Below are 22,481 nucleotides of genomic sequence, written 5' to 3'. Positions count from 1 at the left end.
TGTGTAATATTTTATCTGTTTTATCTGACTTTTTTGTCTCAACACAGATATAAAATGGCTTCCAAATTGTAATACGTGCCAGGTTCATTTTTTCCCCTATGTCCAAATAATGCTTCACTAGGCTAGAAATGGACCTACCCTATGACCCTGCAATTCCCCTCCTGGGGATATATCCTAAGGAACCCAACACATCCATCCAAAAAGATCTGTGTACACATATGTTCTTGGCAGCACAATTTGTAATAGCCAAAACCTGGAAACAACCCAGGTGTCCAACAACAGATGAGTGGCTGAGCAAGTTGTGGTATATATATATACAATGGAATACTACTCAGCTGTAAAAAATGGTGACTTCACCGTTTTCAGCCGATCTTGGATGGACCTTGAAAAAATCATGTTGAGTGAAATAAGTCAGAAACAGAAGGATGAATATGGGATGATCTCACTCTCAGGCCGAAGTTGAAAAACAAGATTAGAAAAGAAAACACAAGTCGAACCTGAAATGGAATTGGAGTATTACACCAAAGTAAAAGACTCTGGGGTGGGTGGGTGGGTGGGGAGAATACAGGTCCATGAAAAATGATGAATGAAATAGTGGGGGTTGTATTGCTAAATGGGAATCTGGGGAATGTTATGCAAAAAAAAAAGAAGTAGAAACGCAAATAATGCTTCACTGTGTGCATTCTGAAGGTTTTATATTATTATATTTAAATTTTCTTTCCTTTTTTATTTATTATTGATTAATATATTTTAAAAAGATTTTTCATTTATAAGGAGGAAACACTGACAAAACCATAGGATAAATGGGGTGCAGCTCCACAGAATTCCCACCACCAGAAATCTGTATCCCATCCCCTTCCCTGATCACTTTCTTATTTTTTAACCCTCTGGGAGTATGGACGCAGGATCATTATGGAATGCAGAAGATGGAAGGTCTGGCTTCTGTGATTGCTTCTCTACTGAATATGGGCATTGACAGGTCAATCCATACTCCCAGGCTGTCTCTGTCTTTCTCTTTGGGGCAAAGACTACAGTCCAGCTGCAGCCGGTAAGGGTCCATGAAGGTGAGGTCAGGGTTAGAGTCGAACAAGAATGACAGTGGACACGAAGATGTGAGTGAAATCAAAAGCACAGACTTGACGTCTGATGTCCATTTGATTTATTCAAGCAAGCAAGCCTTTTTTATACTTTGCAGTACAGCTGTTAGCGGCAAAAGTTACAGTAAAATGAAAGTAACCTTTTACAAGTTTCCTAGAATTTCCTTTAAAAAGGTGATAAACAGGTTATATTGGAACAGAGCATGTTTTCTTTTTTTTTTTAATATTTATTTTATTTATTTAGTCCCTTTTTGTTGCCCTTGTTGTTTTATTGTTGTAGTTATTATTGTTGTTGTCGTTGTTGGATAGGACAGAGAGAAATGGAGAGAGGAGGGGAAGACAGAGAGGAGGAGAGAAAGATAGACACCTGCAGACCTGCTTCACCGCCTGTGAAGCGACTCCCCTGCAGGTGGGGAGCCGGGGTTCGAACCGGGATCCTTATGCCGGTCCTTGTGCTTTGCGCCACCTGTGCTTAACCTGCTGCACTACAGCCCAACTCCCCAGAGCATGTTTTCTATATCCTCCTTACTGTGTACCCATTCTGGGCAACACATTTTTTGTAATACTTTTTTAACTGCTTAATTATACCTTGTTTTTGTTCCTTAGTGCATATGCACCAAGGTGGAGCTTGTCTAGCCACTCTTTCCATGAACCCTAGCTGAGAATACATTGTTCTTACTCCGTTAATATTTACCCAATGAATGCCTTTTTCATCATATGCTCCTGTACAGGGCAATGGAGGGTCAGGAACTCTCTGTAACCCTCTAGACCTAGGTGGATACCAGAGTTTCCCATTAAACTTGTAAGCTATTCATGGGGGTCCCTGTGCTGTGGGGACTATCTTTCTGTTATTAGTTTTCTTATTCTTGTAGGGTTGGGGTTTAGGTGCTTGAGTAGGCTAACAGCTTAACCCTTTGTAATGCTTTCATAAAAGCTCCATTGCATTTGTTTGGGGGATGTTGTCTGGAAATTTCTGACAAGAGGGATTGTTTACAATTTTCACAGGGTGGTTTCTGGAGTTGTATTTCACAGTTCATCCTCTCAGTCATTTCTATCAAGAATATTATTCCCCTTATTATGCCACATCCTATTCCAGGAAGATTCCTTCTCTGAAGTAGGCTTCTCCCAGATGTGACTCTGTCAAACAGCTGGGGTAGAAGGGGATGTGGCATCTCCCCCTTTTTTATTTTTTAATTTGAACTGATTAAATTGAATTCGTAAAGTCCTCAAGGATGAGAAGATTGTTCTGAGCATAACTGGAAAAACAAGCGAAAGTACAAGGAGTATTAATACTGTAACACCAATATGGATCAGAGTAGACCACCCGTTCATAGGGGATGCCAAATTAGTAAATGAATCCAAAATTGAACATGCCAAGTCAGAGCCTATAGGTGTGGTGATATGAGCATGACTGATATCCTTAATTGTTTGTTGTAGGTGTGCAGCGTGTCTGGGTGTTTTCTGTTACAGCCAGCAGTTCTCCCCCAGTCAGCCACACTGCACACCTGTCCAGGCCTCAGCTGAGCCCCAGGGCTGGGCAGCCTGAGGGGCTTCATGGCTGAGGTCAGCTTGGCCTTTCTCACCAACCTGGGAAAGAGACAAGAGAGTCCAGTCAGTCATGGTCTTGGGCTGGACACCACATGGGGCTGTGCACCTCCTTCTCCTCTGAGCTCCTGGGACTGACAGCCAGCCAGGATGTGAAGGAGGAGAGGGGCAGCTCTGACTGGGAGGGGACACAGGTGAGACCCAGGAGAGCAAGAGCAGCAGACAGGCCTCCTCACCTTCAGCAGCATGATGTTGCTGGCAAGGTTGTGAGCGCTATAGTTCAGGTGGTGGATGGATCTGCTCACTGGGATGACCTGCTGGGTGCTCTCAGACTTGTGGATGTTGTGAGCTCCCATGATCACAGTGATGGAGCTGCACAGAGAGCAGAGAGAGACAGTGAGTCACCAGAGGTGCCTACAGGTCTTGTGGAAAAGAAAGTACTTGCTGAAAGAAACCAGGGGAGAGAGGACTATACCTGACCCTGTGGTTCTCAACATTCCCTGCTTTCCAGGACAAGGGGTAAATTTTCCGCTGTATGTATGCATATAGCCATAGATTGGCGATGACTTCTCCTCTCCTGTTTTTTAAATTTTTAAAATTATCTTTATTTATTTATTGGATAGAGACAGTCAGCTATCAAAAGGGAAGGGGGGAGATAGAAAGGAAGAAAGACACAGAAATCTGTAGCCTTGCAAAGCTTCCCACCTACAAGTGGGGACCAGGGGCTTGAACCCGGGTCCCTGTGCATTGTAACATGTGCATTCCACCAAGTGCGCCATCACCTGACCCCTGTTATTTATTATTATTATTTATTATTATTTGTAACCAGAGCTGCACTGCTCAGTGTGGCTTGTGGTGATGTGAGGAATTGAACATGAAACTTAAAGCTCAGGCACGAAAGTCTCTTTACATAACTGCTATGCTATCCTCCACACTGCTGTCCTACTTATCAGCCAGGCTCTGGCACTGCCCTCCTTCTCCACAGACCCTTCTAAGCCACTTCTCCTCTGAGATGTCTCCTGGCTCATGTGTGATGGTGTCAATTGGAGGAGAGCCCCGGAAAGAGGTAGATTCCCACCCCCAGCACATGCTCATCAGCCGGGTCCTCATTGTCCATGACAGTGGGCAGCCGTCATCAGGAAGTCCTCTTGGATTAGGAAACTGCCACAGAACATATCAGAATCCTCGTGTGAGATCTTAAGATAGGCCATGTGGGGGTGGGAGTGCAGTCTGGCCTCATGTTCCCTGATGATCTCCCCTGAAGGAAATTTCTGTTCTTTTTGTACCCACCTAGTGTCCCCTGGCTGATGCTGAGACTGTGGCATTTGGGAGCCTGGTGTGACCCTGTAGTAGGATGTAGAGGATCTTCAATTTCCTCCTCCCCAAAGAAAGAAGAGTCACAGCTCAGTTTGTGTGTTTGGGAAGTGAAAGTACCTGTGTTAAGGGCACCTTGCTCTTAGTACTATGTGTACCACTGCCTGGTCCCTCTGGTTAATTTCTGTAGAAGATGTGTTTATGTCCTCCTTTGTGGTGTAATCAAATACAACGGATGTGCCTCCTTCCTTAGGATGCTGATCTGCTAGTAGAGGAGGGAGAAACAGCCATGACCATTGTAGTAATGGAAAGACCATGCTGAAGGATAAGTAAGACGGAGAGAATGTATCCAGGTCCTACTCAGGCAGAGAGAACTCATGAGCCAGAATACTTTATGTCTAGGGTATTTAAAACATTTCTTTTTGAATTACAGACGCTCAGCATTACAATGTTAGTCTCTCTTGCCAGATTTGATGTTGGTGATGGGACTTCATTGATCTGGGCTGACTTATCTAAATATAAAGAGAGTCAGAAACAGGGAAGCAGAGGGAGAGAGAAAGACAGCATAGCACCAGAAACTACTTTCAGAATGGGGAGAGCCAGGCTCAAACTGGGGCCACTTGCATGATCCCTCCATGTGAGCTATTCTTTTTTTATTTTATTTTATTTTTTTAATATTTATTTTTATTTATTCCCTTTTGTTGCCCTTGTTGTTTTATTGTTATAGTTATTATTGTTGTTGTCGTTGTTGGATAGGACAGAGAGAAATGGAGAGAGGAGGGGAAGACAGAGAGGAGGAGAGAAAGATAGACACCTGCAGACCTGCTTCACCACCTGTGAAGCAACTCCCCTGCAGGTGGGGAGCCGGGGTTCGAACCGGGATCTTTATGCCGGTCCTTGTGCTTTGCGCCACCTGCGCTTAACCCGCTGCGCTACAGCCCGACTCCCACCATGTGAGCTATTCTGCCCTCTTGTTATTTATTTATTTATTTATTTGTTTGTTTGTTTATTGCCAGGAGCCCTCAGGGGACACATACTGGCTTTATTAGGTAATACCAGTGACCTTAGGGCAGAATTCCCTTCAGTTTATGCTATCCCTTCTTTTGGTGGTTGGGACATTTCTATTCAAAACACACAAGTGGCTTCCAGGGAAAGTGCAGATCTCTAATCAGCTGATGCCATGTGAATTGGGAAGCAGGCTGGGGAGCCTAAGCCCCAGAGCTTTCTTCTCAGTATTCTCTGTCTTTGGCTTAGAGGCACACTTCTGATACAGCAGGGTTGGCACATTAACTCCCATTTGCTAAAGGGACTATGGAGATGATCTCACTAATGGAAGGGAGACTAATGTTTCTTTCTTTTAAAAATAATTTTATTAAAAAAATAATGATTTAGGGAGTTGGGTGGTAGCGCAATGGGTTAAGCGCACATGGTGCGAAGCGCAAGGACCGGCATAAGGATTCCGGTTCAAGCCCCCGGCTCCCCACCTAAAGGGGAGTCGTTCCACAGGTGGTGAAGCAGGTCTGCAGGTGTCTATATTTCTCTCCTCCTCTCTCTCTTCCCCTCCTCTCTCCTTTTCTCTCTGTCCTATCTAACAACAACGACATCAATAAACAACAACAATAATAACTACAAAAACAATAAAGAACAAGGGCAACAAAAGGGAAAATAAATTATAAAAAAGAATGATTTTATTATTGACTTAATACTGACTCACAGGATTGTTTGAAAACATGGGGTTCCACACCATTCCCACCACGGGAGTTCTTGTGTCCACATTCCCTCCACTGGAAACTATAGTAGTTCTCCCAAGGTTGCAGATGTGGATTGACGATTGTTTCTGTAACTGTCTATATTTATAGACATTTGCTTAATTTTCCTTTTATGGTCCTGCCCTCTCCTTTCGAAGTCATACCTAAGCCTATCTCTATTTCCAAATGTCCTTCTGTTTTCCTCTTCTCTTCAAGTCCAAGACTATTTTTTCTAGACAGGCTATGGCAAATTTTGTTTTAAGAACAACGTACTATCTCTGAATATTTATATCATTATGATTTAGGTAACTATCTTTACATTTATTTACTAAATAATTTTTCTGTGGTAAATATCGTTAATATATATTCCACTATAAATACCCTCCTTATTGAACAAAGTGCAGTGGTTCAATGTATACTTAAACTAACTCAGATGTAGATGTTTTGAAAACACAAAGCACAACTTGGACTGGAGTTGATGTATTGCACCAAAGTAAAAGACTCTGGGGTGGGTGGGGAGGAGGGTTCAGCTCCTGGAACATGATGGCAGAAAAGGGCCTAATGGGGGTTGAATTGTTATGTGGAAAAACTGAGGAATATTATACATGTACAAATTACTGTATTTTGCTGTTGACTATAAACCAGTAATCCTCCAATAAAGACATTTAAAACACACACACACACACACACACACACACACACACACAAAAAAAAAAAGGACAAAAATGTAACCATTGAGTCTTAAGAGTGAAGGTAATTCCTGAGTCCCCAGCCTGTGTAGCCTCCCTGAGTCTTGTTTGAATGTGTGCAGGCAGGGCCTGCCTGTATAGAAGGGATCATGTCTCTCAACAGTTCAGTTTAAGTCAGAATCTAGTGCCCTCAAATAAGTACATGGTATGCGCTCTCTCCCACTAGTCTATATAACATTCATACCTGCCATTGTAGAACAATGATGCTAAGTCTGTCCCCTTCTCCTGGCTTACTCCTCTTCCCCAGAGGAAGAGGATATGAAGAGTGTGGTACCTTCACCTCTGTTAACTGAATGAGTGAGGCCACCCCTTAACTCCATGCACAGCTCTTTTGGAGCTGTACGTGGCCATGTTCATACAGACTTCAGTCAGCAGGAACAACAAAATACAATTGCTCCACTGCTGTTGATTCCCTGTGTGAACTCAGGTGATGGAGTGGAAGCCACTCACAGGATCCAGCTGCACTGGGTCTGGATCTTAACTATGTCAACTTCTTTGATTGCAGGTGATAGTGTGACTGTCTGTGCCCCATGTGCCAATTCCAGACACTTAGTATGTGCTCACTGAGTATTTGCTTGTTGACTGATGAAAAAATTGAGTGTTCCATTTTACTGCAGAGAAGAGTCATTTATTTTATTTTTTTAATTGATGATTCCTTTCTTTCTTTTTTTTTTTTTTTTTTTTTTTGCCTCCAGGGTTATCACTGGGGCTCGGTGTCAGCATTACAAATCCACTACTCCTGGAGGCGATTTTTCCCATTTTTTCACCCTTGTTGTGGTTGTTATTGTTATTGTTGTTATAGCTGTTGTTGTTGTTGGATATGACAGAGAGAAATCGAGAGAGGGGAAGACAGAGAGGGAGGAGAGAAAGACAGATACCTACAGACCTGCTTCACTGCTTGTGAAGCGACCCCCCTGCAGGTGGGGAGGCAAGGGCTTGAACCAGGATCCGTATGCCAGTCATTGCGCTTTGCGCCATGTGCACTTAACCCGATGATTTCATTTATTGATTTAATAATGATTTGCAAGATTGTAAGATAAGAGGGGTACAATTCTGTACAATTCCCACCACCAGAGTTCCATATCCCATCCCCTCTACTGGAAGCTTTCCTATTCTTTATATCCTTTTGGGAGTACGTCCTAGGATCATTATGAGATGCAGAAGGTAGAAGGCCTGGCTCCTGAAATTTCTTCTCCACTGGACATAGGCATTGAAAGGTTGGTCCATACTCCCAGCTTGTTTCTATTTTTCCCTAGTGGATAGGGGTCTGGGGAGGTGGGGTTCCAGGACACATTGGTGAAGTCATCTGTTTTCCCAGGGAAGTCAGGTTGGTGTCATGGTAGCAACTGGTAGCAACTGGAATATTTTATTTTTAACTTAAAAGCAGATATATTTCAAATTTGTCCACAAGAAGTTATTGCTTAGATGCTGGTGGTGATAAAAAGGAACAAGCTGAAAGGACTCAGGCTGCCAAGTGACCTGGCACCCATGGGGGCCTGAGAGCCTAGGGGGACTATACACAGAATGGGAGGGGATGGAGCTGGCCCTGTCTGGTGAGTGATAGGAAAACATTCATGGGCCCCGCCTGGTGCCAGCATAGGACTGTTCCTTAAAACTAATCTTGTGGCTCAACATGATCTGAAAACTTCTCAAGGGTGAGGTCCTGCTAAACCACATGGAACTGTTGCACCAGCTCAGATCAGTGAAGCTTGCAGGGAACTGGAATTGGGGGACTGAGAACTCCCAGTAAGCAGGGTGTCATATAAGGAATGACCAAGAGAGGGAGGCCTAGCTGGGCCTGAGCTCAGATGGGGCGAAGAGGGCAGGGGAAGAGACTCAGCCTAAGGAAGGATGAGGAACCCCTCATCACCATATCCCCCAGGCAGAGAAATGTCCTTCCCTCCCCTGTGAGCCTGAGGATTTGTCCTGGAGCTGCACCCAGACTGTGCCTGTGTGGTCACCAGTACCCATACACCTGAGTCCTGCCTCTCTGTAAATGACAGGAGCTGAGAAGCTCCCCTGAGTTTGGGACCAGAGGGGCTCATACTTCCTTCTGGTGGTGCTTAGCACCAGTCCCGGCAGAAAGGATGATCAGGAGAGACAGGTGTGGGTAGGAAGAGCTGGAGACAGCTCTGCATGGGACTCTGGGGGAAGGGCAGAGTGGAGAATCAGAAAAACGATGGTCTTCTGAAAACAGAATTGGCACCTGTGAATGAGAGTGAAGAACCACAAGCAATGTTCACTCAGAGAACAGACATTTATTCAATTGCAGGCACCTCTGGGATTCTAGAAAAGCTCAGGAAGCTAGTTTCATTTTTGCAATTAGAGGCTTTGTGATTTTCTTTCCTTTTTATTATTTTTACATTGCATTGTGTGAGAGAGATGAACAGAACACCATGCTGCCATTTTTTTCTGGGAACACTGACTGTGAACCCGGGGTCTTTCCGGTGCAAGGTGTTTGCTCCACAGCTGGGTCTTAATCCCCACCTCTCTTCATGGTCTTCTTTATCCAGGGCAGGAAGCTGGAGATGTTGGTGTAGATCATTGGAGGTTTTCCACTTTTTTTCCCATAGGAGATGATCCCCTGGGCCACATTTTTGCACACCAGGGGACCCCCGGAGTCTCCCTGTGGACAAAGAGGGATAGAACTGAGCTAGCTTCTCCTCCCCCCCCTGTCCTGCCCTTCTGCATGCCAGGCTTCTGCTTTTTTTTTTTTTTTAATTTATTTATTTTCCCTTTTGTTGCCCTTGTTGTCTTTTTTTTATTGTTGTTGTAGTTATTATTGTTGTTGTTATTGATGTGGTTGTTATTGGATAGGACAGAGAGAAATGGAGAGAGGAGGGGAAGACAGAGGGGGGAGAGAAAGATAGACACCTGCAGACCTGCTTCACCGCCTGTGAAGCGACTCCCCTGCAGGTGGGGAGCCGGGGGTTGGAACCCGGATCCTTACGCCGGTCCTTGCGCTTTGCGCCACCTGCGCTTAACCCACTGTGCTACCGCCCGACTCCCAGGCTCCTGCTTTTCAAGGACTCTGTGAAGAGGCAGAGAGTGGGGCAGCTCCTGTGGGTTCCCAGCTATCCAGCCCTTTTCACGGACGTTATCAGGGTCTCACTTCTCAGGCTGTTCCCTGTCCTCCGGTTCCAAATAATCTACCATCAGAGGATGGTAAAAAAGGAGGTAGTGGATCTACACTGAGATGCAGGGCAAGTTCATTAACCCAGGAGCTGCCACGTGAGGAGCAGGCACTTTACTGAGTGCCCTGCAGGGGGGACTGTGTCTAGCTTTTGTTTTCTGGTTGCAGTGCTGCAAACTGTTCCTTCACAGGCAGCACCATGGTGCATTTACCATGGGCTGTGGAGTTTGGCTGAGATTCTAGGTAGTCCCTGTCTAGTATCCCCCATTCTCTTCTCTGGGAAGAGAGATCACAATCTGGAGTGTGAAGGGGTCTCCAACTATGATATCTGAGGGTCCCTGTTTCCCCCAATGAGCTTTATGACCAGAGCCAAGCTAGGCAGTTGCTCAGACTCACCGAGAAGACCGTGTTATTTTCCTCCGGGTCCCCAGCACACAGCTGAATGGTTTTGTTATAACTTTTGAAGCGAGTTTCACATTCTTCATCATTCTGTATGATCAGGTCCGTCTCCTGCAGTTTGTCTGCTATTTCACCCTTTGGGGCTGCAAGTCGCCCCCAGCCAGCCACACTGCACACTTGGCCCAGCTTAACTTGAAACCTGGCGTTGGGCAGGCTGAGGGGCCTCACCTGGCCATTGAGTTTAGCCTGTGTTGACAGCTGCAGGGAGAGACAAGAGAGTCCACTCAGCAATGGGCTGAGGGCTGGATACCACATGGGGGTTGGGGTCTCTCTCTCTCCCCTGAGCCACTGAGACTGACAGGTGACCAGGATGGGAAGGTGGAGGGGCACAGCTCTGAGTGGGAGGGGACACAGCTGGGACCCAGAGAGCAAGAGCAGCAGACAGGCCTCCTCACCTTCAGCAGCATGATGTCGTTGGAGAGGTTTTTAGAATTATAGTCTGGGTGACGGAAAGCTCTGTTCACATTGATGACCTGCTGGCAGAAAGGAAAGAGAGAGAGAAAGTTGAAAGAGACAACAACCCTGAAACTTCCTTCAGTGCAGCGGGGATGTGTTCAAACTTGTGTTGCACACATGACAAAGTAGCACACCATCCAAAGTTGCTATTTCACTAGTCCCAAGTGACATATCTTGGTCTCTCTCTCTCCCCGCCCCCCGCTTTCTCTTTAAACGAAGACTTTTTTTTTAATGGACTTTATTGACTTTGACTAGGGAATCACCATAGCCCCATAGCAGAAGGCCAGGCCATTTCTTCTTTGGCTGATGGAGACTTTCCATTTAAATCACACAAGTGGTTTCCAAAGGAAGTGCTGGTTCCTAATTAACTGATGTCATAGGAATTCAGAAACATGGGAGAGCCCAAGCCCGATAGTTATCTTTTCAGTAATCTCTGTCCTCAGCTTAAGAGTAACACTTTTGATACAGCAGGCTCGACACACAGACACATTTGATAAAGAGGCCATGAGGATGATCTCACTTGAATGGAAGAGCAGGACTGCTTTTTCTAGACAGCCTGAGTCAAATTTGTTCAAAGATCAACTTAGTATCTGTGGATGCCTAGATTATGATGATTTGGGTTACTTTCTTTTCATTTCTGTGCTGTATAAATTTTCTTTATTTTTTAGATTTATGTATTCCCTTTTGTTGCCCTTGTTTTATTGTTGTAATAATGATTGTTGTTGTTCTAGGTGCCATTGTTGTTGGATAGGACAGAGAGAAATGGAGAGATGAAGGGAAGACAGAGAGGGGGAGAAAAAGATAGACACCTGCAGACCTGCTTCACCGCTTGTGAAGCAACTCTCCTGCAGGTGGGGAGCCGGGGGCTCGAACCGGGATCCTTATGCCAGTCCTTGCACTTTGTGCCACATGTGCTTAATCTACTGCACTACCCGCCCGACTCCCCTGTGTAAATTTTCTATGAAGAATACTATTTATCAATACATATACCCCTTATAAATACCCACCTTAGCAAACAACACCCAGTGATCAAATTTTATACTCAGAGAAACATAATCAGTTGTAGATACTCTTTAAACATCTAGAAATAGTTGTAGTTGTTTTTAAAACATCTAAAAAAAAGGTGGGGGTTGGGCAGTGGTACACCGGGTTAAGCAAATATAGTATGAAGTGTAAAGACCCATGCAAGGATCGTTTTTCGAGCCTCTGGCTCCCCACCTGCAGGGGGGTCACTTCACAAGCAGAGAAGCAGGCCTGCAGGTGGCTATCTTGCTCCCTTTCTACCTCCCCCTTCCCTCTCAATTCTCTCTGTCTTATCCAATTAAATAAAAGAAAAAAATGGCCACCAGAAGCAGTGGATTTGTAGTGCAGGCACCGAGCTCCCACAATACCCTGGAGGCATAAAACCACCTTTATGGGCAATGAAAGCTGTATGAGGAAAAGAGATTGTCTTACTTAATGATGGACTTTTCAGTCAATACAGACCACCCATCATCAGGGGCCCTAGTTAGGGAATCCTTGAATTCCCCACACAGCTATGATGGGCCTAGACCCCTAATAGATCCCTCTTTCCACCATCACTTGTCACTTCCATCATGAATGTCATCATAAGCCCTCTTGTGAGCCACTCCAGGAATTTGTCTTCACTATAAAGCAGCGTACCAATGGTAGGAACTGCCCCACTCTCCAAAGAGAGACTAGGTCAAGCTACTCCTCCACTCCAGGATGACTAATCCTTAAATGAGTGAAGCCTAGGATGTTGCCAGCTGTGACCATGAACTGCAAGCTCAGACTGACAGGGACTCAGAGGTTACACAGGCTCCTGTGCTAAATATGAATATATATGGGCCCTGGGTCAGTTTGATGGATAAACAGTTAATATTATTCATCTTCTTCAAGTTTGGGAGCTACCCTCTGCCCTAATCCAACTTTCTAGCCCCTTTCTCTACTCTGACACCATCTTCCCAGACAATATAATCTGTCCAGATCCATCCATGTTATCTATCAAACTCAAGCATAAATTACAAGAGTTATGGGCCCCTAGGAACATACTTAAAATAGACCTCGTAGCTTCTTTCCACCCTAAGATCCCTACTTTCATATGCTCTGTTCCTACTTTTTGGTTCCTGTTCACTAATCATTTTGTCGTGCTTTACTTTACTGCCTTTCAGCCACCAAGTTGCAGATGCTGTCATGATTCCATCCTGACTTCCCTGGGCAGAAAACTTCACCAATGTGTCCTGGAACCTCACCTCTCAGAATCCTACCCCACTAAGGAAAGATAGAAACATGCTGGGGGTATGAATCAACCTGTCAATGCCCGTGTCCAGTGGAGAAGTGAGTACAGAAGCCAGAATTCCCACCGTCTGCACCCCATAAAGAATTTTGCTTCATACTCCTGGAAGGGGAGGAATGTTAGGGGAAGATGACCAGAGTGCTCTGAACTCCAATTCCATCAAGACTCAAGAGAGAGAAGAGGAAAAAAGGAAGGACATTTGGAAATTGTGATTAGTGTAGGTTTGACTTAGAAAGGAAGAGAAGGCAGGACCATAGAAAAAAAATAGATATAGGGGACCGGGCGGCAGCGCAGTGGGCTAAGCGCACATGGCATATGGTGCAAAGCACCTGTGGACCTGTGTACAGATCCCGGATGGAGCCCCTGGTTCCCCAACTGCAGGAGGGTCACTTCACAAGCAGTGAAGTAGGTCTGCAGGTGTCTGTCTTTGTCTAGCCCCTCTGTCTTCCCTTCCTCTCTCAATTTCTCTCTGTCCTATCCAACGACAATGACAGCAATAATAACAACAAGGGCAACGAAAGGGAAAAAAATAGTCTCCAGGAGCAGTGGACTCGTAGCACAGGCACTAAGCCCCAGCAATAACCCCGGAGGCAAAAAAAGGATATATAATATATATATAACATAGTCAGACCATATCTGTGACCTTGGGAGAACCACTGCAGTTTCCAATGGAGAGGATGCGGATACAGAACTCTGTTGGTGTGAAATTATGCACCTGTTACCTTATAATTTTGTACTGTGTACACTTAACTGGGTCTACCACTGCCTAGCTCCCAGCTTTCTTTAAATCAATATTAAATCACCACTTAAGAAAAAAGAAAAATGCTATTTAAAGTTGTGCTTTTTTTTTTTTTACATACTCAGGGTCATGTTTCATTAAAATACAATGACCTTTTATTCTCCTTTAATCCTATAACATAAGTATTTCTCTTACATTCTAAAGATATGAGTCAATAATACCACTACAGTATCTTTTTTCTAGTTATTAAAATACTTAAAAGGTAGTTAATTTCTGAAATTGTTAAAAAATTTAATGTAAGCCAAGTTCAGTTTTCATCACTAGAAAATAATCTTTAAAGTTCTAATGTATGATCTTATATGCGTTTTCTTATGCATATGTAAATTAAAAAATTGAAAAGTAAACATTAGTCCATGGCCTAAACTAAACACTGAATTGAAATTAAGAAATATTTCTATTCCCCCACATCCTCATCATTACAGTCATATACAGTGTATATGAAGAGGAATCTTATTGTGACTCTGGTTTACATTTCTTTAAGAACTAATCATGTTTACCAGTCTTAATTGGTTATTAAAAAGAACTTAGAAAATGTTTTTTCTGAAAACTGTGTGTTGCTGATTCATGGCGAGGTAGAAAGGCCAGTGAAATAGAAAAAAAAAAAAGAAATCCACATATTCCCTAGTGCCTATGAAGTATGGTTTCTGATAAGGGGATATTTTTAATCATTTGGCATTTGCAAGACCCTGGTTTGAACCCAGTCCCCTCCTATGTCCCCAACCCATCCTATATTGGAGAAAGATTTAAAAAATTTTTTTAAAATTATCTTTCATTTATTGGATAGAGACAGCCAGAAATCAAGAGGGAAGGGGGTGATAGAGAGGGAGAGAGATAGAGAGACACCTGCAGCCCTACTTCACCACTTATGAAGCTTTCCCCCTGCAGGTGGGGACTAGGGACTTGAATCCAGGTCCATGTGCATTGTAATACGTGCGCTCAGCTAGGTGCACCACCACCCAGCCCCTGGAGAAAGAGTCTATGCTGTGGTCTCTTTTATTCTCTTTCTTTTCCTCCTTGTCACTGAAAAAAAAAAGTCATCCTGAAGTGGTGAAGCCCAAGTGATGGTCAAAATATTACTACTAGTATTACTACTACTCCCACTACTAATACAACTACTACTACTGGATTGGAAAAACTAAGTAGTCATTTGTTAAGATATTAAGTTGGAGTTTTTAAGTGATTTAATAATGACTGACAAGATTGTGGGTTAAGAGGGGTACTATTCCATACAACTCAATTCCTACCACCAGAGTTCCATATCCCACCTCCAGCCCCCTCCACCCCTATATTGAAAGTTTCCCTATTCTTTATCCCTCTGGGAGTGCAGACCAAAGATCTGTAAGGGGAACAAAAGGTAGAGGGTCTGGCTTCTGTAATTGCTTCCCTGCTGGACATGGGCATTGGCAGGTCGATCCATACCCCCAGCTTAGTGGGTAGGGATCTGTGGAGGTGGGGATCCAGGACACACTGGTGTTGTGGTCTGCCCAGGGAGGTCAGGTTAGTGTCGTGGTAGGTCAATCTGCAACTTGGTGGCTGAAAAGCATTAAGATATAAAGCAGAAAAAATTGTTTAATAATCAGGACCATAAAAGTTGGAGTTCTGAATCAATCTGATAATATGAAATACCAGAATAAACAGAAAGTAGATAAGATAATATCAAAATACCCAAAATAAAACTAGAATACTTGAAATAAGTATAAACTCAGAGTAGAGAAAGCCTTCTGGCATTGAGTCAATAAGTCCAGAAAGGATCCCCAACACGTGCCAGAGTGATGCTCTGATTCTTTTTTTTTTCTCTTTCTATCTCTTACACTAATAAATAAATAAAATATGTTTAAAAATCAATTTTTAAAGTTTGTCAAGAACAGTATAAGAAAATTCACAATGAAGATATAAAACTTGGAGTAATAATTGGACCCTCTATCACAGTGAAGAGTAATATAAAGAAATCTAAAAAAATATTTGTAATATAAAGAAATCTAGGGGGGTCAGGTGATGAACACTTGGCTAAGTGCTCACATTATGAAAGAACCCAGGTTCAAGCCCCTAGTTCCCATCTGTAGGGGAAAAAGCTTCACAAATGGTGAAGCAGGGCTGCAGGTGTCTCTCTCCTTATCTACTCCCTCTTTCCTCTCAATTTCTCTGTTTTTATCTAACGACAAATAAATAAAAGTATGAAAAATAAAGAAATCTAAAAAAAATTATCTATCAGAAGTTGAAAAATAAGAACAGAAGGGGAAATACAAAGTATGACTTGAACTGGATTTGGTGTATTGCACCAAAGTAAAGAACTCTGAGGTGGGGGGCAGTGCTCAGATCCTGGAACATGCTGGTGGAGGAGGACCTAAGTGGAGAAGAGACAGAAAAAGTGAGTGACTCTAGGGTGAGGGAGTGTTCAGGTCCTGGAAAATGATGGCAGAGGAGGACCTAGATGTGGGTTAGAGTGCTATGCGGAAAACTGAGAGTTGTTACACATGCACCAACTACTGTATTTTACTGTTGACTATAAACTATTAATCCTCCTTAACAATGTGAAAAAATATATGTAATATAAAGTAATCTAAAACTAGAACAACAACACTAAAAATCTGAATCATGGGCCAGAGGAATGAGAATTCACAGTAAGTACTATTTATAAAAATAACCAAGAGAATCTCACCTTTATATATTCTAAGAGAAATGGAAATGAAACAGAGTAATGGACTCATCTAAAAGAGTGAGAGGGACCCACAGGGTCCTCACAGAAGTCTCAACACTATCAGCTTCCCTGAGGTCAGATTCATCTATGTTACACTCTGTTCCCCCAATACATGGAACTTCATAGATGTTCAGTAAGTATCGGCATACTGATATCTGAAATAAGTCTGTTTCCATTCTTGTCCCCAGAAACTCATCGTAAGTTAAAACCAGTTCCAAGTCCTTAGGGAGTCATAGTCTAGGTACCAGTGGTGACTGAGAGGGACAGGCTGAAAGGACTCAGGCCACCAAGGGATCAAGAGAAGACTGGAGAGCTTTCACTGCATGTCGGGGGAGAGGGTGTTGAGCTAGCTGCCCTTGTAGTGAAAGAAGAAAAAAGGTCTGGGAGATGCCTTAACAGTCTTGGCCTCTTGCTCTCTGATAAGTATCAGTGACCAGACATGAGCTGGCAGGTCGGCAGTAGTGAGACCCTGTGGAAACCACAGAGTTCAGTGGTGAAATGGTGAGAGGGGAGAGGACAAAGGTCTGAAAAGACCAGCATGGTTGGACAGGACAGGGAGGGTGGACAGAGAACTACTCTCAGTGGCAAGGTGAATGGAGAAAAAGAGTAGTCAGAGGACTGGAAGCAACATGGTATAGTAATTAAAAAATAAAAACTTTCGCAACTTTGTCTGGGGTTTAAACAAACAGGAGGTTTATTGCATTTCATAAAAAGCATGGCAGCAAAATAGGCAAAGGGGCAAAGACTGGCTAGTTATGGTGCTGGGAAGCTATGAGTCTTTACGGGAGCTGCCAGTGCTCGGCTTCATGTGTCCAGGTCCTGAGGGAAGTGGATGGTGGATCCCAGGGAGAAGAGCAGACAAGGGCAGAAGGGACAGAGAGTGATTTCTGCCAGTCACTCATTTAAATAACTTCCTATACATCCACAATCCCTTGTGGGTTTACGTTAGTCCATTGTATGTCCAACAGGCTGATATCAGCTATATGATAGTTACATTCATGTCCCAGCAACACAGGCTATGAACTCAAAGAGGGCAGAAATGGCAGGAAGGATACTCATCACTCCATCTGCAAAGGTCCTGCAAGAGGCATGTACTTCCCTCTTAATGGGCCTGCTGTTTTGTCCTGGAGCTGACACCAGGCTGTGCCTGCTCAGTGACCAGGACCCATGGTCTGAGATATTCCTCTCTCCACATGACAGGGCAGGAGCTGAGAAGCTCTCCTGAGCCCAGAACTAGAGAGAGTTACACTTACTTCTGGTGGTTCTCGGTCTCAGCCATGGCACAAGGGAGGCCCAGGAGAGACATGTGTGTACAAAGAGCTGGAGACAGCTCTGCATTGGGGCTTTGGGAGGGTGGAGAGGAGGGAGCAGAGAACTAATGAGCTGGGTCATTGGCCTCTTGAGACACAGTTAATGCCTTTGAATGAGAGACAAAAACCATAACAGTTTCCACTCAGCTAACAGGCATTTGTTCAGAGTCTGGCACTCCCCTGCCCCTATAGCCCCTGCCCTGGGGTATGGTTCTTGATAAACTCTGAGAAGTATATTTACATAGTCCAAGCAATTGGATCAGGACTAGGAAATGCCAGGCCTATGGGCCACATAAAGACTGAGGAATCATTTGGTCTGGCCTTGCCAAGGCAACCCCAGGCAGAAATTGTAATTTAATAATGCAGGAATGCTTTTCCTAGCAATGGTCAATGCTAATCTTTTTACAGTGACAATTTTTCATGGACTGTGAATGATGTTATAAATGTACAAATAGGCTTGGGCAGAAAAGAAAAGGTTCTCTACCCTTGAATTAAAAGCTTCATGATATTTATATTTTAAAAATGCCTGTTTATTGCAAGAGCGAGTGAAAGAGACAAGAGACAGACAAGCCACTGCTGTGCCATTTCATGCTTTGCTGGAGTCCCAGCCAGGTCCTCACACAGGAAAGGCAGGCGTCCTGCTGTTGAGTCAGCTCCCAGTCCCCCCTTGCATGGCTTTCTTTATCCAGTGCAGGAAACTGGAGACTTTGGTGTAAACCCCTGGGGGTGCTCCACATTTGTCTTCATAGGACACGATGCCCTGGGCCACACTGTTGCACACAAGGGGGCCTCCAGAGTCTCTCTGTGGAGAGAGAGGGCAAGGACTGAGACTTCTCTCCCCCTGGTCCTGCCCTCTTGCATCCTAGGCTCCTGTTTTGCAAGGCCTCCTTGTGGAGACAGAAGACAGGGCAGACCTTCTGGTCTTCCAGCTGCCAAGTCCTGGTCGTGGACATTATCAGGGCCTCACTTATGCTTCAGTGGCTGCTCCCTGTCCTTACTAGGTCATTTCTGTGCCTACCAGGTACTGAGAGATGTGACCAATGAACTCTCTAAATGAATAAAAAGGCATCAGGCCTACCCTGAGATAGAGGAAAAGTTCAAGTTCATTATCCTAGGTGTTGCCAGGTAAGCAGCAAGGTACTTTAACTAGTGCATAGTAGGACGTTTTTCTAACTCCTGTGTCATGAGGTGGGTGGGTAGGTGGGGGATGTGCGGCAAATCCCTCCTTCAGAAGAATCACCAGCAAGCTTTCACGTTGGCTCATGGAAATTAAAGAATCTCTAAATGTTCCCCATCTGGTTTTTCTCCTCTCCTCTCTCTTTTTAATTTTTTAAAATTATCTTTATTTGCTTATTGGATATTAGTCTCTTTTTAAATTTTTTAAATTATCTTTATTTGCTTATTGGATAGTAGAGACAGCCAAAAATTGAGAGGGAAGGGGAAGATAGAGAGGGAGAGAGACAGAGAGACACCTGCAACCCTGCTTTACCACTTATGAAGCTTTCTCCCTGCAGGTAGGGACCAGGGGCTTGAACCCGGGTCCTTGCACATTGTAACATGTGCACTCTTCTCTAGGAGAGAGATCACTGCCCAGAGTGTGAAGGCATCCACAGATGCTTTGTCTATAGGCCCCTGTCTCTACAACAAGCTCTCAGACCAAACTATGTAGTCACTGAGGACTTACCTGAAAGAAATTCTTATCTTCCCCTGGGGCCCCAGAACACAGCTGAATGGCTTTGTTATATTTATCTTGAAAAGAGGATTTACATTCAAAATCATCCTGTATGGTCAGGTCCACCTCCTGTAGTGTGTCTGGATTTTTCCAATTATAGGCAGAGGTTCTCCCCCAGCTGGCTACACTGCACACCTGTCCCAGCTTCACCCGGGCACTGGGGCTGGGCAGGCTGAGGAGCTAAACAACTGAGGTCAGTTTGGCCTTTCTTGCCAGCTGTAGGGAGAGACAAGAGTCCACCCAGAAATGGGCTCTGGACTGGACACCTGGTGGGGCTGCGAATATCCCTATCCCTTGAGCCACTGGGACTGACAGGCTGGTGACAAGGATGGGAAGGAGGAGGGGCACAGCTCTGAGTGGGAGGGGACACAGCTGGGACTCAGGAGAGCAAGAGCATCAGACAGGCCTCCTCACCTTCAGCAGCATGATGTCGTTGGCATAGCTCTTAGAATCATAGTCTGGGTGGGGGATGGCTCTGCTCACTGGGATGATCTGCTGGGTCTTTTCATATTTGCTAGTGTTGTGGCATCCCAAGATCACAGTGACGGAGCTGAAAAGGGAGCAGAGAAACAGGGGTAGTCATCAGAGGTGCAACTTAGTGACATTAACAAAATGAGTTTTTTGCTGAGATGCAAACCAGAAAACAGGGGCCTGGGCTTCTGTTTCTCTATAGCTGGGGTGCAAGGTGAGGGGTTAAGCTATATTGGTACCTGTACCTGTAACTCCCAGCACTGGTTACTCCTGGAAACTGGTGAAATTCTACTAGTTTGCACCTGCTATAGTGTGTGCTCAGCACTGCAAACAGTAGGGTGTCTTTTCTGTTTTTTATCAGCCAGGCTCTGGCACTGCTCTCCCTCTCCCCAGACCTCCCTGTCCACTTCTGTCTCTGAGAAGTCTCCTGGTTTACGTGTACTGTTGGTATGCATGAGACCCTTTCTGTTTCATTTGGTTTAAATCCCCCCTGCTTAACACTATTCTATTTACATAACCTCTGCATTCTATTTACATAACCACTGTTAACAAGTTCCACCCTCCCTCCAGGGCATTTGTGGTTCAGTGATAGGATTCTCGCCTGCTCTGCCCCCTCTTTGTCACACTCTGATTGTCACCAGTCACTTTTCTCTCCACCCTCTCTATGTCACATCCTGTTTCCACCCTACTTCGCAAGTATATATAAAGACAGCATTGTGAGTTTTACTGTACCTTGAGTTTAGCTTAGCTCGTCTTAGATTGTGCTGCGTCCTGCATGAATAAAGAGATACTGCCTACAGCTCAACCATGAGTCCCTGGTCATCTGTTACCTGCCCGTGAAGCCAGCCCGGCGAAAACAACATAACCCGTCGAAAACAACAGTGTACTAGTAGCTAGCAGAGAGCCTGGGGAAGAGGTAGATGCCCCTGGTTTAAAGACACACCCTCCTGCAAGGTCCTCACTGTTCATTACAGTGAGCAGCCGTCAACACGAAGTCCTCTTGGATCAAGAATCCACTGCAGATGTACTGAAAATCCTTGTCTGAGAACTTCAGATGGGCCATATAGGGGCGGGAGTGGGGTCTGGACTCACATCCCCTGATGGTCTCCTCTGAAGGAAATATCGTTCTGTGTGTGCTCCTACCCAGTCCTCCTGACTTGCACAGATGATGCTCAGACTGTGGCATTTGGGCATCTGGCATCATCATCAACGCCCCCCCATCCCAGAAAGAGAACAGCTACAGTTCACTCTGGTGTGTGCAGGGAGGTGAGAGGCTGTATTAGGTGCAGTCCTAGGGGCTCCTAGGAATTCTTGCCCTGACTTTAGTCTTCAGTGAGTTTCTAAGGTTTCTCTGAGACTAATCTCTAGGATAAAGCTGCTTTCAAAGGTTTAACAGAGATTCAGGGGTCAAGACATTGTACTGTGGCCTGACAGACAGCTGTGCCTGATTAGTGTCTGTTGTCTGCATGGATCAATGACCCCCCATGTCCTCTGATGGGGGTTTCCTGGAAGAAGCAGTGTTTTGGTATTTTTTTAGGGGCTCATCTTGGAATGAAGCAGAAGAGAGGCAGAGTAGGAGAGAGGTTCCTATGGTATTGGGGTTGGACCATTCACTTCCATCAGAGCAACTCTGGGGTCTTCATTTCTGGGATTTTCCCCTAAGCAGATGGGGGGCAGTCCTTCTCATCCCAGACACATAAGGTGGGGCCACTCTGCTCCCTTAGGGAATATAACATAATCTTTTTCCATTTCTGGTAATATCTACTTTCTTAATGGAAGAAATTGTAGTATGACTGGGAATGGAATACTGCTCTGACTTTTCCTCTCTCTCTCTCTCTCTCCTCCCTATCCCTTTCCCTCTTCATATATCCATCTTCTCCATCTCTACTTTTCCACCAAGGTTACCGGGGTGAGGGACTCAGTGCCTGGACAACAAATCCATTCCTCCTGGAGGTCATTTTCCTCTATCTTTCCTCTTTATTTTTGATAGAGACAGAGGGGAAATGAGAGAGAAGAAGGAGACAGAGAAGAGGAGAAAAAGAGAGATACCTGTAGCACTGATTCACTGCTCCTGAAGCTTCCCACATGCAGGTGGGTACCAGAGTCTTGAGCCTGGGACTTTGAATACATTAATGTGTCCACTCTACTGGGGGATGACCCCATGTCTCTTTTGCTGTTATTATGATATCCAGAATCATACTGGGTTCAGGTGTCACTTAGGAGCTGACATTCAGAATGTTCATTGTAGAAAGAGGATCAGGTACAAGTGCCTAGTGTGAAATGAGCCCTGACTGTGAGGGTGGGCTGGTCACTCACCTGCCTGTGTCCTTGGGGGCAGGAAGCAGGCCGGCAGGAGCAGGAGCAGGTGCATCTTCCCAGGAAGGCTGTCCGGGCAGCTGCTCGGGCTTGCTCTGTGTTCTCTTTTATTTTCTAGGGCAGGAAGGGGGTTCATGTGGACTCAGAGTTCTTGAGATCCTCTCTGTCTAGAGGTGTTCCCTCCTGGTGGTTTTTCCCACCCTCCTCCCTAATAATGTTTTCAGGGGATGTGGTGGTGGTGGTGGTGGTGGTGGTGGTGAGGGTCCCACATTGACCACATCAGTAGACATAGGTGATGACTCTGAACAGACTCTGGTCCAAAACCAAAGTGGAAAGTGAGGAATGTACAATGTGTTCC

At 44.8% G+C, this 22,481-nt stretch overlaps 1 protein-coding gene across 1 annotated transcript; it reads right to left on the bottom strand.

The window, feature by feature from the left end:
* Positions 1 to 8,605: 8,605 nt before the first annotated feature.
* On the bottom strand, positions 8,606 to 22,178 carry LOC103126427 (granzyme B(G,H)-like). Its single transcript, XM_060174154.1, has 4 exons — positions 22,124 to 22,178; positions 20,770 to 20,917; positions 19,751 to 19,886; positions 8,606 to 9,079 (listed from the first exon to the last, which is right to left on the bottom strand). The coding sequence occupies exons 1-4, from the start codon at positions 22,176 to 22,178 to the stop codon at positions 8,930 to 8,932; spliced, it is 489 nt and encodes a 162-aa protein (XP_060030137.1). The 3' UTR covers positions 8,606 to 8,929.
* Between the last annotated feature and the right edge of the window lie 303 nt (positions 22,179 to 22,481).

The sequence above is a fragment of the Erinaceus europaeus genome, chromosome 16 (assembly GCF_950295315.1).
Source record: "Erinaceus europaeus chromosome 16, mEriEur2.1, whole genome shotgun sequence".
Lineage (NCBI taxonomy): Eukaryota > Metazoa > Chordata > Mammalia > Eulipotyphla > Erinaceidae > Erinaceus > Erinaceus europaeus.
This window is presented reverse-complemented; position numbering and strand designations above follow the sequence as displayed.

Coding starts and splice junctions, on each gene's coding strand:
- LOC103126427 (XM_060174154.1), bottom strand. CDS start 22,178: ATGCACCTGCTCCTGCTCCTGCCGGCCTGCTTCCTGCCCCCAAGGACA. Junction 20,918..22,123: donor GCCCCCAAGGACACAGGCAG/GTGAGTGACCAG, acceptor TATTTCCTTCAG/AGGAGACCATCAGGGGATGT. Junction 19,887..20,769: donor GCTGCTCACTGTAATGAACA/GTGAGGACCTTG, acceptor CTCCCTTTTCAG/CTCCGTCACTGTGATCTTGG.